At 54.2% G+C, this 12,503-nt stretch overlaps 4 protein-coding genes across 4 annotated transcripts; 2 read left to right on the top strand and 2 right to left on the bottom strand.

Moving 5' to 3' along the window:
• Positions 1 to 1,000: 1,000 nt before the first annotated feature.
• On the top strand, positions 1,001 to 5,342 carry SMAC4_03305 (uncharacterized protein). The gene is made up of 2 exons (XM_003352939.2): positions 1,001 to 2,448; positions 2,519 to 5,342. The coding sequence occupies exons 1-2, from the start codon at positions 2,065 to 2,067 to the stop codon at positions 4,712 to 4,714; spliced, it is 2,580 nt and encodes an 859-aa protein (XP_003352987.1). The 5' UTR covers positions 1,001 to 2,064; the 3' UTR covers positions 4,715 to 5,342.
• Positions 5,343 to 5,641: 299 nt separating this feature from the next.
• On the bottom strand, positions 5,642 to 6,808 carry SMAC4_03306 (uncharacterized protein). Its single transcript, XM_003352940.2, has 3 exons — positions 6,608 to 6,808; positions 6,257 to 6,530; positions 5,642 to 6,130 (listed from the first exon to the last, which is right to left on the bottom strand). The coding sequence occupies exons 1-3, from the start codon at positions 6,669 to 6,671 to the stop codon at positions 5,755 to 5,757; spliced, it is 714 nt and encodes a 237-aa protein (XP_003352988.1). The 5' UTR covers positions 6,672 to 6,808; the 3' UTR covers positions 5,642 to 5,754.
• Positions 6,809 to 8,694: 1,886 nt separating this feature from the next.
• On the top strand, positions 8,695 to 9,984 carry SMAC4_03307 (uncharacterized protein; the record flags this gene model as incomplete). Its single annotated transcript, XM_003352941.1, has 1 exon — positions 8,695 to 9,984. The coding sequence occupies one exon, from the start codon at positions 8,695 to 8,697 to the stop codon at positions 9,982 to 9,984; it is 1,290 nt and encodes a 429-aa protein (XP_003352989.1).
• Positions 9,985 to 10,240: 256 nt separating this feature from the next.
• SMAC4_03308 (uncharacterized protein) lies at positions 10,241 to 12,219 on the bottom strand (the record flags this gene model as incomplete). Its single annotated transcript, XM_003352942.2, has 2 exons — positions 11,988 to 12,219; positions 10,241 to 11,916 (listed from the first exon to the last, which is right to left on the bottom strand). The coding sequence occupies exons 1-2, from the start codon at positions 12,091 to 12,093 to the stop codon at positions 10,241 to 10,243; spliced, it is 1,782 nt and encodes a 593-aa protein (XP_003352990.2). The 5' UTR covers positions 12,094 to 12,219.
• Between the last annotated feature and the right edge of the window lie 284 nt (positions 12,220 to 12,503).

The following is a 12,503-nucleotide window of genomic DNA, read 5'->3' as shown; positions in this document are numbered from 1 at the left end:
GTGAGCTCGCCTACCGTGGATAAGGTACTACCAAGAAACCGTCAATTCCTTGAGAAACAAGACGATCAACAAGGATCTGTCAAACGGTGCGGTATCTCATCATTCTCATGTGGGATGAGGCCTGGCTCGGGCAAGTTTTCACTCGCGGCTATGCTGTCAATGTATCAGTACCATCAGGAAGACGGACATCTGCTCAGATAACCATTAGACCATATCCACTCCTAAATCCTGTGATAAGCTCCAGTCGTTATGGTTTGGTGACGAAGACTGGTCTAGCGTAAGTGAACGGTCCAGCTAGCCGTTTCTCGTCACACGACGTCCATTGCTGGGGAATTGACAGAATGAACCATCTATAGGGACATTGTACAAGCGATTATTGGATTTCAGAGGTAGAGCGTGGGCGAGAGGAGAGTGTCCGCTTTAGGATGATCTTCCTTGACGATAGAAGTTGGTGTAGTTGCGACTCGCGAGCCCTGTTAGTCGGCAATCGTTTATCCGTGGGGATAGGTGCGTTCCCGTCAGTGCTTTAACAGATTCTGCGTCGAATGGCTACCAAAATAGCGTCTGGCTCTTTCCACCCGGAGCCGGAATAACACAACAGCAATCTGGAGCAACATTGAGGGGTTGATTGCTTGCCACATGAACGTGAAGATTAAAGGGAAATGCATGACTGTGATGTCTGAGGGATTGAGGATCTGCAAAGGAAATGACGGCAGTGATAACGTTTCCAGATCAAGGGTTTCCCTCACCGGCGGCAGGCAATCTTTTATGCCGTGCATACATACGTAACCCTCACTCCGGACGTTGAGACCCAGACCCCAAACCCCAACCTCAATCTGCACGGAATTTGGCAGGGCGGTTGAAGCGGCGGGCGTGGGCGCGTGGCAGTGTGTGCATTCAGTGAGGTGGTGTCAAGTTGTGTGCAGGTGGACTTTCTCTTGGCACTTGGCACTCCCACTTCCCAGTTTCGCAGTTGAACGATTCCCGCATTCCGAGATTCAAGCAAAGCAAAGCAAGCAAACCCAGGCTTGAATTCCTCCAGGCAAACTTTTTGTCCATTCTGTCTTCTCGTCATTCGGCTCAGGTTCCATTTCACTGTTTTGTTGTCAGCAGGTGGTTTGCGTGATACCCTCGCTGTACGCTTACACAGCTCAACTGTTATCCGAACGAGCAACAAGCAACAAAGCGACCGCGCTGGCCCGGTCTCTTCGTTGTCACCTTGTCATTGTCATTGATTGTCATTGACATCTGCCTCTTAGGTGGCCATCGGCATCAGGTTCCAACCTGCTCCCACACAACAAGCATCCGAAAACCCCCTCCCCCGATTGGAACCTCGCATCGGACCTCGAATCGGTTGGACCCTCTACCGGAGATCGCTCCATCTGCACCCCTTCCCAGATCAGAGTCGGTTTCTCTGCCCGCTCCAGGGCGACTGACACCAAGTTCTCGTTGGACGCCGCCAGGATGAGCGCGCGTGCTGTAGCACAACCCCATTGGATCTAAACGCACCGACAGCTCCGCCATCTCCGGCAACGACGGCCCTCCGTTCGTCACCGTGCCTTGCTTGGCCCTGCTTTCTGCCTCTTTTTACATCCCATCAATTGCGGAGTGCGAAAAATATCACTTTGGACCCCGAACTCTCTCGACTGCTTCGAACCCGTCTTTCCCCATACTGTAGCCCTGCCATCGCATCCCGATACCTCAACCCTAAACTGTCTATCCTCTTGCCGACCCTACCTTCGTGTGGCCTCCTCTCCACCCTGCCACCGTACCCGGTCCGCCCCGCGCACTGAAGCTTGTTGACATTTGGCAACCGAGCAGACGGGAGCATCCACCTAGCGCACCCACTACACGCGGCTGCTGCTGCTGGCAGGCTTGGCTTTTGATCTGCTCCGTCATTCTGATTAGCGCCCCCGCCAGCCGGATACCCTTACGAACGTACCACCTCTTTCGACAAGACAACAACGACAAACCCAACAACAGTCCCGTCATCTCGCGCCATCCTGCTTCGCATCTCTCATCGGCCCCCGGCGGGTCACATCAGCGCCAGTCGCCAATACCACCATGGGAAACGCAAACACAAAGGAGTCCCGCGGCGATGACAGCGGCCGCCGTGGCCTCCACTCCGCCCTCGCCGACGCCGGTGCAGGCTCGTCGACACAGTCTGGCAGAGAGTCATCTAGGAGGAACCGCAATACCAGACACGATCTCACCGGGCTTTTGGGGCGCGCTGCAGGAGGTTCGAGCTCGCATGCCGACGAGCGCCATGAACGCAAGGAGACGAAACAGGAAAGGGAGGCCAGGAGGCTGGAAAAGGAGCGGGTTGCCCGGCTACAGGAGCGAGAGCGGAGCATGAAGGAGGAGCATGTCGATGGTGGTTATCTCGTCACCATGGGCACCTACGTCGGGCCTGAGGACTTTAACAAACAGATCGTCAGGCAGTTGATGGTACGTGTGCTCAAAGCCCTGGGACGAACAGCTCCTATCCGAGCAATGCTAACTCGTACCATCCTTCTAGATTGAGCGTAAACTTGCTCCCTTCTGGCGAGGACTAAACGATGTCGACGGGGACTGGACCGAGTCCCAAATCATCGCTGCCGCACGAGGCCTGCCTATTCCCGCCGCCGGCGAAACTCCCTCGGATGAACTGATTCCACGACCGCGCTCACCTGCCTCACCGACCGACGCGAATTCGAATATCAACCACTTGACAGTGCCGATGGACGGTCGCAGCCTGTCGACAACTTCCGAGCATAGCGCATCCAATCCGGGTTCTGCGCTGCCCTCTCCCGGTTCCGGCAAAGGGAGCAGTTCTCCTTTCAAGCCCACACGGGGAAAGGCTATTGCTGCGGTCTTGGGAGGAGGAAGTTCCCGCAATGCCTCGAGTACGGAAATCGTGCCCCGCGAAATCATGCTGCCCAACGACCCTTTTGTCAACGGACAACCTCTCGAAGTCTTCCTCTACAAGAACGCTACCGAATGCCCGATCTGCTTCTTGACATACCCGCCATACCTGAACCACACCCGTTGCTGCGACCAGCCCATTTGCAGCGAATGCTTCGTCCAGATCAAGCGGCCGGATCCGCATTTCCCAGAAGGACACAACGAGAACGACCCGAATAACAACCCCGAGGAGTCCGCCGGACTCTTGGTATCCGAGCCTGCCTGCTGCCCCTACTGCACGCAACCCGATTTTGGCGTTACTTACGAGCCGCCGCCATTCCGTCGCGGTCTGACCTATGGAATTTCACCCCTAGCCCTGGGAAGCACAAGCGCAGCCATGTCATCCGAAAGTTCGGTCAACTCTGGATCTCTGTCCCCCGGTGTTACTTTACCAGGTGGCCGTCGTCGTAACCAGTCAATATCCGCCAACGCACCGAATGTCGTTCTGACGGATAGAGTCCGGCCAGAATGGGCAAACAAGCTGCAGGCCGCACGGGCGCACCTGGCGAGACGCGCTGCTGCTGCGACAGCTTTGCACACAGCAGCATTCATGATGAACAACAACGAGTCCCGCGCGCTTAGGAGCCGCTTCGGGCGTAGAAATACCGGAGGCTCTGGGTCAGCATCGGCTACTCCTGGTAACGGCGATGAGAACAGGGGTACCAGCCCAGCTGCTCCTGCTACTGCTGGTACTACAACCAATACAGATCGCGCTGCCGGTCCTGGCGGTAACGGAAACCGACGAAGCAGATTGGAAGATCTCGAAGAGATGATGTTCGCGGAAGCCATTCGATTGTCTTTGGCTGCAGAGGAGGAGCGCAAGAAGAAGGCCGAAAAGGAGGAACAGAAGGAGGCAAAGAAACGCGAAAAGGAACGGGAGAAGGCAGAGAAAAAGGCAGAGAAGGCAGCAGCCAAAGCCGCAGCGAAACAGGGCGGACCTTATGAGGCAACCCGCAGTGGACACAGCTCGGCCAGTGGAAGTAGCCTGAGTCTACCTGGGCTGAGTTTCGGTAGGAAGCGTGGAAATAGTGCTGCCAGCAACCTCCGAGTCGAAGCCAGCGTAGCCAGTGCTATGGCATCTACGGGCGCCGCCATGTCGTCGACTGCAGCTCCTGGGGCGCTAGGCCCAGATTCGAACACCAAGGATAAGGGTAAGGGCGTTGATAGAAGTGCGGGCGCGGCGAACGACGCTTCTGCTCCCTCCCGCCCCAATCCGTCTCCCCAACCGACTCCCGGACCGTCGCATTTGCGCCAGATGAGCAGCGCCTCGTCGGTCTCTTCGTCTGCGGCAGAAAGTAACCAGGGCAGTTATGTGCCGCCCTCCAACCTCCAGGATCCCCATGCGAGTGGTCTCAGTCTAGGTGGCCGTTGTGCAGTCAGTGAAGACGGCGACGAGCAGGACAGGGACCCAAGCACCAGCACGGAGCCCTTGTTCAACTTCCGTAGTTTGGCCGAGGTAGTAGACGTGAGCATCGAGGGCGAGCACGCTGGCAAGCGGCTCAGTCAAATCAATGCTGACGGGCAGGCGACCGAGGGACAAGATGACTCGAAAAAGTCGGGTGAAGGTGCCGGCGAGCATGTGGAGCATGTCTTCGAGTCACAGACCACCGGTCTCTCGGAGCAGGATTCGGAGATGCACTCGCAGCCGCCGCGATTCACCATCACGCTCGATTCACCAGCGACATCGGTCGAAGACGTCGGTACTACCAGCGACTCGAAGCATGTCGGCAACGAGACCACTGTGGAGCATGCGAGACAGGTCACGCAGTGATATTGGATGCCGACAGCGAGAACAAGAGGAGCAACAGAAAACAAAACATTACACAGGAACTGGGAGCAGATACCCCCACAACACAGGCTAGGAAAGGCACAGATGGTCATAGAGAAACAGTATAAATCGCAAGAGCCGATAAGATAAGCTCTTGGTGTAGGAGCAGGAGGAAATCAGGGAAAGAGTGGTTTCAATTGGTTGAGCTGAGGAGAAGGACGGGAAAGGGGAAGGAAGGAAGATTGTTTGTTGGGCGAACAAGAACAGGGGGGCAACACTGTTACCAAATACCACCACCGTCGATTCGATTCGTTTCGTGTGTATCATGTGTCAGGGAAGGAGGGAGAAGGGACCATTTAGGAGGACAAGCCGATTTATTTTGTATATCCAACCACCACCTGCCTACCAGTACTACCATTACCTTTCTTGGACCATATTCTTCCTTCCTTGGTCACTGTTGCCATCACATTACGCTGTCCATTCGCGGTCCTTTTCTTCTTCTCTTTTTTTAAACTAGGAGTCAGCACCGATCGATCGAGAAACGGGAATGGAATGGAATGAAAGGGGGGTTTCATGGGTTTGTACTGTTCATTGACGAACGAGTTGGGAGTCTGGAGTCTACATTTTGCGTTTTGACAACCCGGCGTGAAATTGCTCTGTTTAATTTTTTTCGTCTCCTGCTAGAATTCGGAAGGAAGGAATCTTGTGGACGGAGAGAATGGAGAATTGCGTTCTCGAGATAGTTGGGAGTACAGTAGGTAAATCGGAATTTCTCACCATATCACAAACACAGACCATACAGCTGAATCGCTAGTTAGCGCTTCACTTCATTGCCTTTTTTTTTCTCTCGTATATAACACAACACAATCACCAGTAGTGCGGGCAACGTATATATATGTATTTATGCCCTCTCCATCTCCACCTCCACCTCCTCAGCCTTTCAAATGCCAACAACGCCAATTCCCACAGCACATAACCATAATCATCAACCATGCACTACCCCCTTTCATCATCCCCTCTCATCAACACCCCTTTCACCCCCTTCACTCCTCCTTACAAACCTCATCCTCCCCACTCCCACCCCCACTCGCGGGCTTCCCCTCAACAAGCGCAGCCACCTTCTTCGCAAAATCCTTATTCTTCGCCACCGCCAGATCGTAAATCGGATGTCCCAAACTATCGTGAATCCCAAAAGTCGACTGCACATCCGCTGGGGTATCGACTTTTGCGTCTCCGTACGCGTAGGCAAGCGTGGTCTGGTACTCCGGGTCGATATTGCTGAACCCGATAGACTCGTCGCCCCAGGAGGAGCAACCGGTGCATTTGGCGGTTACTTGGAAATGTGTGGCGTTGACGTGGGTGCCGGTTTTTAGGAGGGTGTAGTGACTGGAGGTGTAAGTGGGTGGGGAGTAGTAGCCGCTTTTTAATGAAGAGGGGGTGTTAGTGATGACAGAGGGATAGGGGAAAAGAAAAGAGGAAAATGGGGAGGAGGAGGAGGAGGAGGAGGTCAAGGGGACGGGAGAAAAAGAGAGAAAAAAAACGTACTAAGCAATCCTCGGCGAAAGCACAACCTCTTTACCGTTTGCCCACGCGATACCAAGCGGGTTATACGTCATGTGTCCTCCCCAGGCGAACCCGGCCCAGCCGACGGTGATAGGAGCGACGATCTGGAGGACGGTGTCATAAACCAAGTCGGCGGGGATGACGTCGGGGATGGCGACGCGGAAGATGATGCTGCGGTCGCTGGTGTAGGAGGCAAAGGTCAGGCCGGTTTCGGCATCGATGTAGACGCTGGAGTCTGGTTCGAATTGTCTGGGGGCTGTTGAAGCAAATGGTTAGACATGTTTAAGGTGCCTAGGTAGGGGTTTTGGAGATGAAGGGATGAATGTAACCTACTGAGAGCTGGCTTGCTAATTCCTAAGAGACCAGCTAGGCCTGTTGCGAGTCGTGGAAGATGCATCTTAGAGAGTCTCTATTCCGTACGTACTAGCTCAACCAGAATAAATGCAGAGAGAGGATAGTAATTATGGGGTGAACAGAGACGCGGGAACCAAAAGACCACACGAGTTTTATAAGTAGTGAGCCTCGAGAGGCCAGCCAACGGTCGAGAGACAACATCATAAACACCAGGCTAAGAAGTGCTCTGGAGCCCTGGAGGATCGTTCCCCGTGGACATAAAGGGCAAGACCGCATGATTCGAATAATTTTCTCATGCTACCAAGACAACAAACCCGGCTTGGAGCTGCTACTCCAGCATGGACCTGTGACCGGACATCTAGCCCGTCGAGGCTGAGGCGGGATATGAAGGGAGGAGCCGATCCAGACTTGGAGGCTACTTCAGTTTAGACGGTTGAGACGGTGGGATCGACGCATGTGCGGTTGGTTCCAGGTAAATGGTTGAGAAGTTTGCAACGTGACGTGACTGACATCAACATGCTCGGCATGATATATAGCCTGCGTGACCCGGTTTTGTAATAACTTGTGTGATTGTCTTGTCTCAATTCCTACGCTCGAACAATCATAGCTCACACTTGAGGCCATTTTCACTTGAAAGCTGTTAAAAAGGAAGTCAACACATCGTCAACGCGAGAGAATGACGTCTTGCTTAGCAACTGGTTAGGTAGTGCGCCGGTGGTGATTGGAAAGGGATAAAGTGGTTATGCCCAGGATATATATGAATATGCCGTGGGATATAGATGAATTTCGAATTTGGATGTAAATAGCCAGAGACGGGACGATTGACGAAGGACCTTTCAATCTCGTTTGGTTGGGTCGTTGAGCAATGCTTTTCGGAGCAATTGAGCCAGAGCCACGAGAGACGGGAGAAGAGGGAACTGATATGGCCGTATGAGGATCTTCGTTTGGTTTAGGCTAATCAGTGTGGTTTTCTTGAAGAAGCTTCCGATATATGAGGTGGTCCAGATTATAGCCCGAGTTAGGAAGATGTGAAGGCGGGATGCAAGGGGTTGCTGCTTTTGCCATCTTGGCGTTGCTTCAGGTCTGGTGTATAAGTGGTGAGCTCCTCCCTAGAAGATGGAGGTAGGTGGAAAGGGCTCTTTTTGGACCAAAAAGGCACGAGTGCCAGTTGTGTTGTGATGGTCGCTCTAATTTCTCATCATGGTGATGTTGAAGCGAAGCCAAGTCGGAGAAAGCATGGAGGGAGAGGGGACACTCCGTCAAGACGTCTGCATCTTGGAGGATGGGACGTAGAGATATATAATGTCGAGCTTTTCACTGGCAAAATGTTATCCTGAGAGAGTTTCCCGTCTAAAAGGCGTTAAGAATGTCCAACTTAATCGAAGTGAAGAAGGGAGAAAATGCTCGTCCGCTCGAAACCGCGACCACAAATCAGAGTGTACCTGGTCCGTGCCCACTGCCCAAAATCCCACCAAACGGCGTGTCTTGCACCGAGGGCGGGGTATCTCCAACAGCGGACGCTCCTCCGCACTGGCGCCAATTCTCCAGGGCCGTGAGAGCCAAGGATTCTCCAATTTCAGCGTTTATCAAGCAAGGTTGGAGGTTCTTCTTGGTTCCCATGAAAGGCTTGAAACTTTCCATTATTGAGATAGATTCAGTACTTTATCCGATTCCAATATCTCAGAGCCGCCTCTGTCACTTCAAAGAACCTGGGGATCGTAGTTCCAGACCCGTCCACCAGGCCAAAGGGGGCTAGAACGATGTGAAGCTATTCAGATGCCCCATCGGGATCCTCGCGCATCACCAATTGTGGAGGTTTCACGAGCTATGGAAACCCCACTTCCCCATCACGACAGCTCTTAGAGACCCGCATTAAAAGTGTCTGAAAGCCCCCCCCTCTCTTCACCAACTGACAACTTTCTCATTACAGTTCCTCAGCTTCACTTGACTTTTATCTCAAGAGCTCATCAACTTCATAATCAACCAGAAAAGAAAACAGAAGCTGTCTGTTCACCCTCACAGCATCTCACAGACGGCTCCTCACCTCAGCTCATAACACCACAACCATGACCCCCTCCCCACCCGCCGCCTCAAAGGCCGCCGCCGCCGCCCTCAAATCAACCCTCCCCCCTCTCCTCCTCGGCACCGCAACTTTCAACACGCAATACGTCCCCGACCCTCACGCCCTCCCCTACCGCTCCATCGTCGCGCGCGCCATCTCCCTCGGCGTCCGCGGCTTCGACACCTCGCCCTACTACGGCCCTTCCGAAATCCTGCTAGGCGACGCCCTCAACGCCCTCTTCACCTCGCCAACCCACCCACTCCCTCGCTCCGACGTGTTCATCGTCACCAAAGCAGGCCGCATAGCCGGCGACGAGTTCGATTACTCGCCCGCGTGGGTGCGCTACAGCATCTACCGCTCTTTGCAGCGGTTACACACGCAGTACCTGGACTTGGTGTACATGCACGACGTCGAGTTCGTTTCCGCGCAGGAAGTGCTGGCTGCCGTCAAAGAATTGCGGCGGTTGCGGGATGAGGAAGGCGTGGTCAAGCATGTAGGGATAAGTGGCTTTCCGGTGAAAGTGCTGGCGGAGCTGGCGGAGATGATCCTGAAGGAAACGGGCGAGCCGTTGGATGCCGTGTTGAGTTATGGGCATTTTACGGTGCAGAATCGGTTGTTGGCGGTGGATGAGTTACTTGGAAGGAGGGAGAGCAAGGAGAAGGAGGAGGAAAGTGTGTTGAAGAGGTTCAAGAAGGCGGGGGTGGAGGTTATTCTCAATGCGTCCATGTTGGGCATGGGGCTGTTGACGCAGAAGGGAATCCCGCCGAATCCGGAATCGAAGGAGAGTCCCTTGGTTAAGTGGCATCCGTCGCCGCCGGAGCTGAGGATTGCGTGCAAGAAGCTGGGCGAGTTGGCGGCGGCTAAGGGGGAGAGGTTGGAGAGTGTGGCCATCCGCTGGGCGTTGGAGGAGTGGGCGAGAGTTGGCGCGGAGGCTGGGGTTGGTGTTGATGCTGGTCCCGGGTCTTCGTTGAAGGTGGGGCCGACGGTGTGCGGTGTCTCGTCGATTCCCGAGCTGGAGGAGACGGTTGCGGAGTGGAATGGCGTGTTGGAAGGACTGGAGAAGCTGGCCACTGTTGAGAAGAAGGAGAGACGCGCATACGGATCCGAGCGTCAGGAGAAGGTCTTGAAGTTGGTGGAGGACGAGATGTGGCCAGCATTGGGCGGTTGGATCGATTTCGCCTGGGCCAGCCCAGGGGAGGGCTACGTGAACACTAGGCGGCCTGAGGATAAGGGTCAGGTTCCCGATGATGGCGTGATAGCTGCTCATGAGGAGAGGATCAAGAACCGGAAGTAAGAGCCCGAGTCTAGCTGTATAGCTGTGAGAGGGAGTGGCAGAGAACTTGGTTTAGCGGAACAGCATGCTCGGAGGGATGCATAGGTGCGTGAAAATACAATATCATAGACACAATCTCATCAAGTCGTACGGTCTTAGTTCTAGTCATACATCATACATCATACAAGTAGCCGTACTAATTCGAAGGTCAGAAGCGAACAGAATCCCAAGCATTAACGCCCATCCATTGTCTTCACATATCCAAAACCACCCACATCTACTTCTTCTCATCATCCATGGGCTCTTCATATACTCTCCCCTGAGCACCCACGCACCACGCCGCAGCCACCACCGCCACGACAACGAGGTAAAACCACCACGCAGTACCGATCACCCCGTCCCTCAGCCCCTTCGCGTACACCACCCCTCCAACAACCGGTCCCACCACGCTCGCAAAACTCGTCACCAACTGTCTTACCTCCTTCACCCTTTCCCGCACTTCGTCCGATGGCGCCGACTGAGCAAGCAACACCTCAGCACTAGGACCCGCCATCGTCATCGCCAACGTCTGCCCCCCTATCACCACCCCTAAAGCAATCCACTTCATGATCCCGGCACATCCCGTTATGCTGTCAGTGTCCTGGTGGCTCCAGGAGAACAGAGACAAATAGGGAGTCAACAGATAGACAAAAGGGAAGATAGCCAGCGACAGCTCAAACAAGCCCATGGTGCTCAGCCGGTTCTGCCACCGCGGGTAGATGAACACCAAGAAGAGAAGGCCGAGAAGCGCAAAAAGGGAGAGATAGAGAGAGATGGTAAAGGGGGAGAGGGAAAGTCCGCCGGTGAAGCGGAAGAGAACGGGAACTAGAGAGTGGGAGGAGTTGGACATGAAGGGACTGTAAGGTGAGGAAGGGATAGAGAGGTGAAGAGGGAGGATAAAGGCGAAGGCGGAGGTGTGGAGAGTTAGGAGGAAGGAGGAGATTAAGGAGGGGATAGTGCGGGCCGTGAGGGCTGAGCGGAGAGGTGTTTTGGCTCGGGACTTTTCTTGGTAACGGTCGGAAAAGAGGTTTTCGGTGTCGTTCAAGAGGATGTAAGGTCTCTGTGCGAGACACTCAGTACCATCTCCGACGTGGTCTTGGTCATGCATCGTCTCTCTCAGCCGTGTCGTAACCGCCATGGCCATTACCCCAAGCAACATGGCATTCATGACTGCCGGTAAGGCAAATGGATATTCAACCATCCACTTCACTCCCTCCTCACTCCCACTCCAATTCAACGCCCCCTCTGCACCAAACAGTCCCGGCATCGTCTTTACCGGCTCCGCCAAAAGCCCGCCCATTGCCAACCCAATCACCACTCCCACGTTTCCTACCGCAGACAACACCTGGCAAGCCTTGTCCTGGTATCTCTTCTCCTCGCCAAAAATCTCACCAGCCATCTTCCTCGCCATCTCACCACTCCCGCTCGTTAACCCGCCTACCGTCCTCCAAAGCAACAAGGCCCAAAACAAACGACTGAACCCAAATGCCAGGCTTGCAACCGCGGAGATGGCTAGGCTCCAAACGATGGAGAGATTCCCGCCATGTTTATCCCAGCGAAGAAAAGAAACAAGTAGTTGAGCCAGCGGAAAAGCGGCCACCAATACACCGGCATAAGTCGACGCCAGGGCTGTGGTAGGGATGGAGGTGTAGTAGGCAACGAAGTCGTCGTTGTCCGTTGATAGATCGAGAGTACTGGATGTGGAGACGGCGGAGCGGACGAGGTGGAAGAGGTAGGGGAGTATGAGAACGTTGGATAGTCGTGAGGAGAGGCCGCAGAGAGAAAGAATGAGAAGTTGGGTTTTGCTGGGGAGGTCGGTCCAGGAAATGGACTCATTTTCGTCAAACGCTGGTGTGGGAGGGAGGGCTCCTTCGGGGTCCTGATGATAGTGAACTCCATGCTTGGAAGGAAATGCTATGGGGGTGGTTAGTGATTGGGAGCGTAAAAGGAAGAGAATATCTGGATCGGGTAAGCAGGTGGCTCACTGTATGGTAGAACAAGACTACGCCTGGATCTATCGCCATCTTCATGACCGAAATCCGCATTGGGGAGGAGACATGATTGTTCTGATAATGAGCGTGAGTGTGGCATTTGGGAAGAAGAAAAAAGGGAGTGAATCACCCAGCGAGTTGTCCAGCAACTTGAGAAGGGATGAAACGGCACAAAGCTCACAAAACCCACAGAGCTCAGCTCGTCAAAGGAGGGGGACGAGGCTCATGATGAGTTTTTGTTATATCTGGGTCGTCCCTTTCCTTTCCCATCTATCTGCACGAGAAGGGGGGAAGGAATAGCCCACACAACACACAAAGAAAGGAAGGAGCGTTGAACTCGGAGCGTTTGTCTCTCACCTCCTGCCTCCTGCCGCCTCCAATCCCGCCTTCAGATCCACTTTCCTTCATTGTTGACGCCATCCGCAAGCCATAACCCAACATGTTACTTGTTTGACTCAGGGCACCCACCCGCCGCGGCTGGTTTCCTTGCCGTTACGCCTCTTAATCGCT

Source organism: Sordaria macrospora, chromosome 7 (genome assembly GCF_033870435.1).
Source record: "Sordaria macrospora chromosome 7, complete sequence".
Taxonomy (NCBI): domain Eukaryota; kingdom Fungi; phylum Ascomycota; class Sordariomycetes; order Sordariales; family Sordariaceae; genus Sordaria; species Sordaria macrospora.
Note: the sequence above shows the minus strand (reverse complement) of the source record. Positions and strands in the feature narration are given on the sequence as shown.

Bases quoted from the DNA above. Each gene is read 5' to 3' on its own strand.
- SMAC4_03306 (XM_003352940.2), bottom strand. From the start codon at position 6,671: ATGCATCTTCCACGACTCGCAACAGGCCTAGCTGGTCTCTTAGGAATT. The intron at 6,531-6,607 runs GTAGGTTACATT...TTGCTTCAACAG, and splicing joins AATTAGCAAGCCAGCTCTCA to CCCCCAGACAATTCGAACCA. The intron at 6,131-6,256 runs GTACGTTTTTTT...TTCATTAAAAAG, and splicing joins CTTTCGCCGAGGATTGCTTA to CGGCTACTACTCCCCACCCA.
- SMAC4_03305 (XM_003352939.2), top strand. From the start codon at position 2,065: ATGGGAAACGCAAACACAAAGGAGTCCCGCGGCGATGACAGCGGCCGC. The intron at 2,449-2,518 runs GTACGTGTGCTC...CCATCCTTCTAG, and splicing joins AGATCGTCAGGCAGTTGATG to ATTGAGCGTAAACTTGCTCC.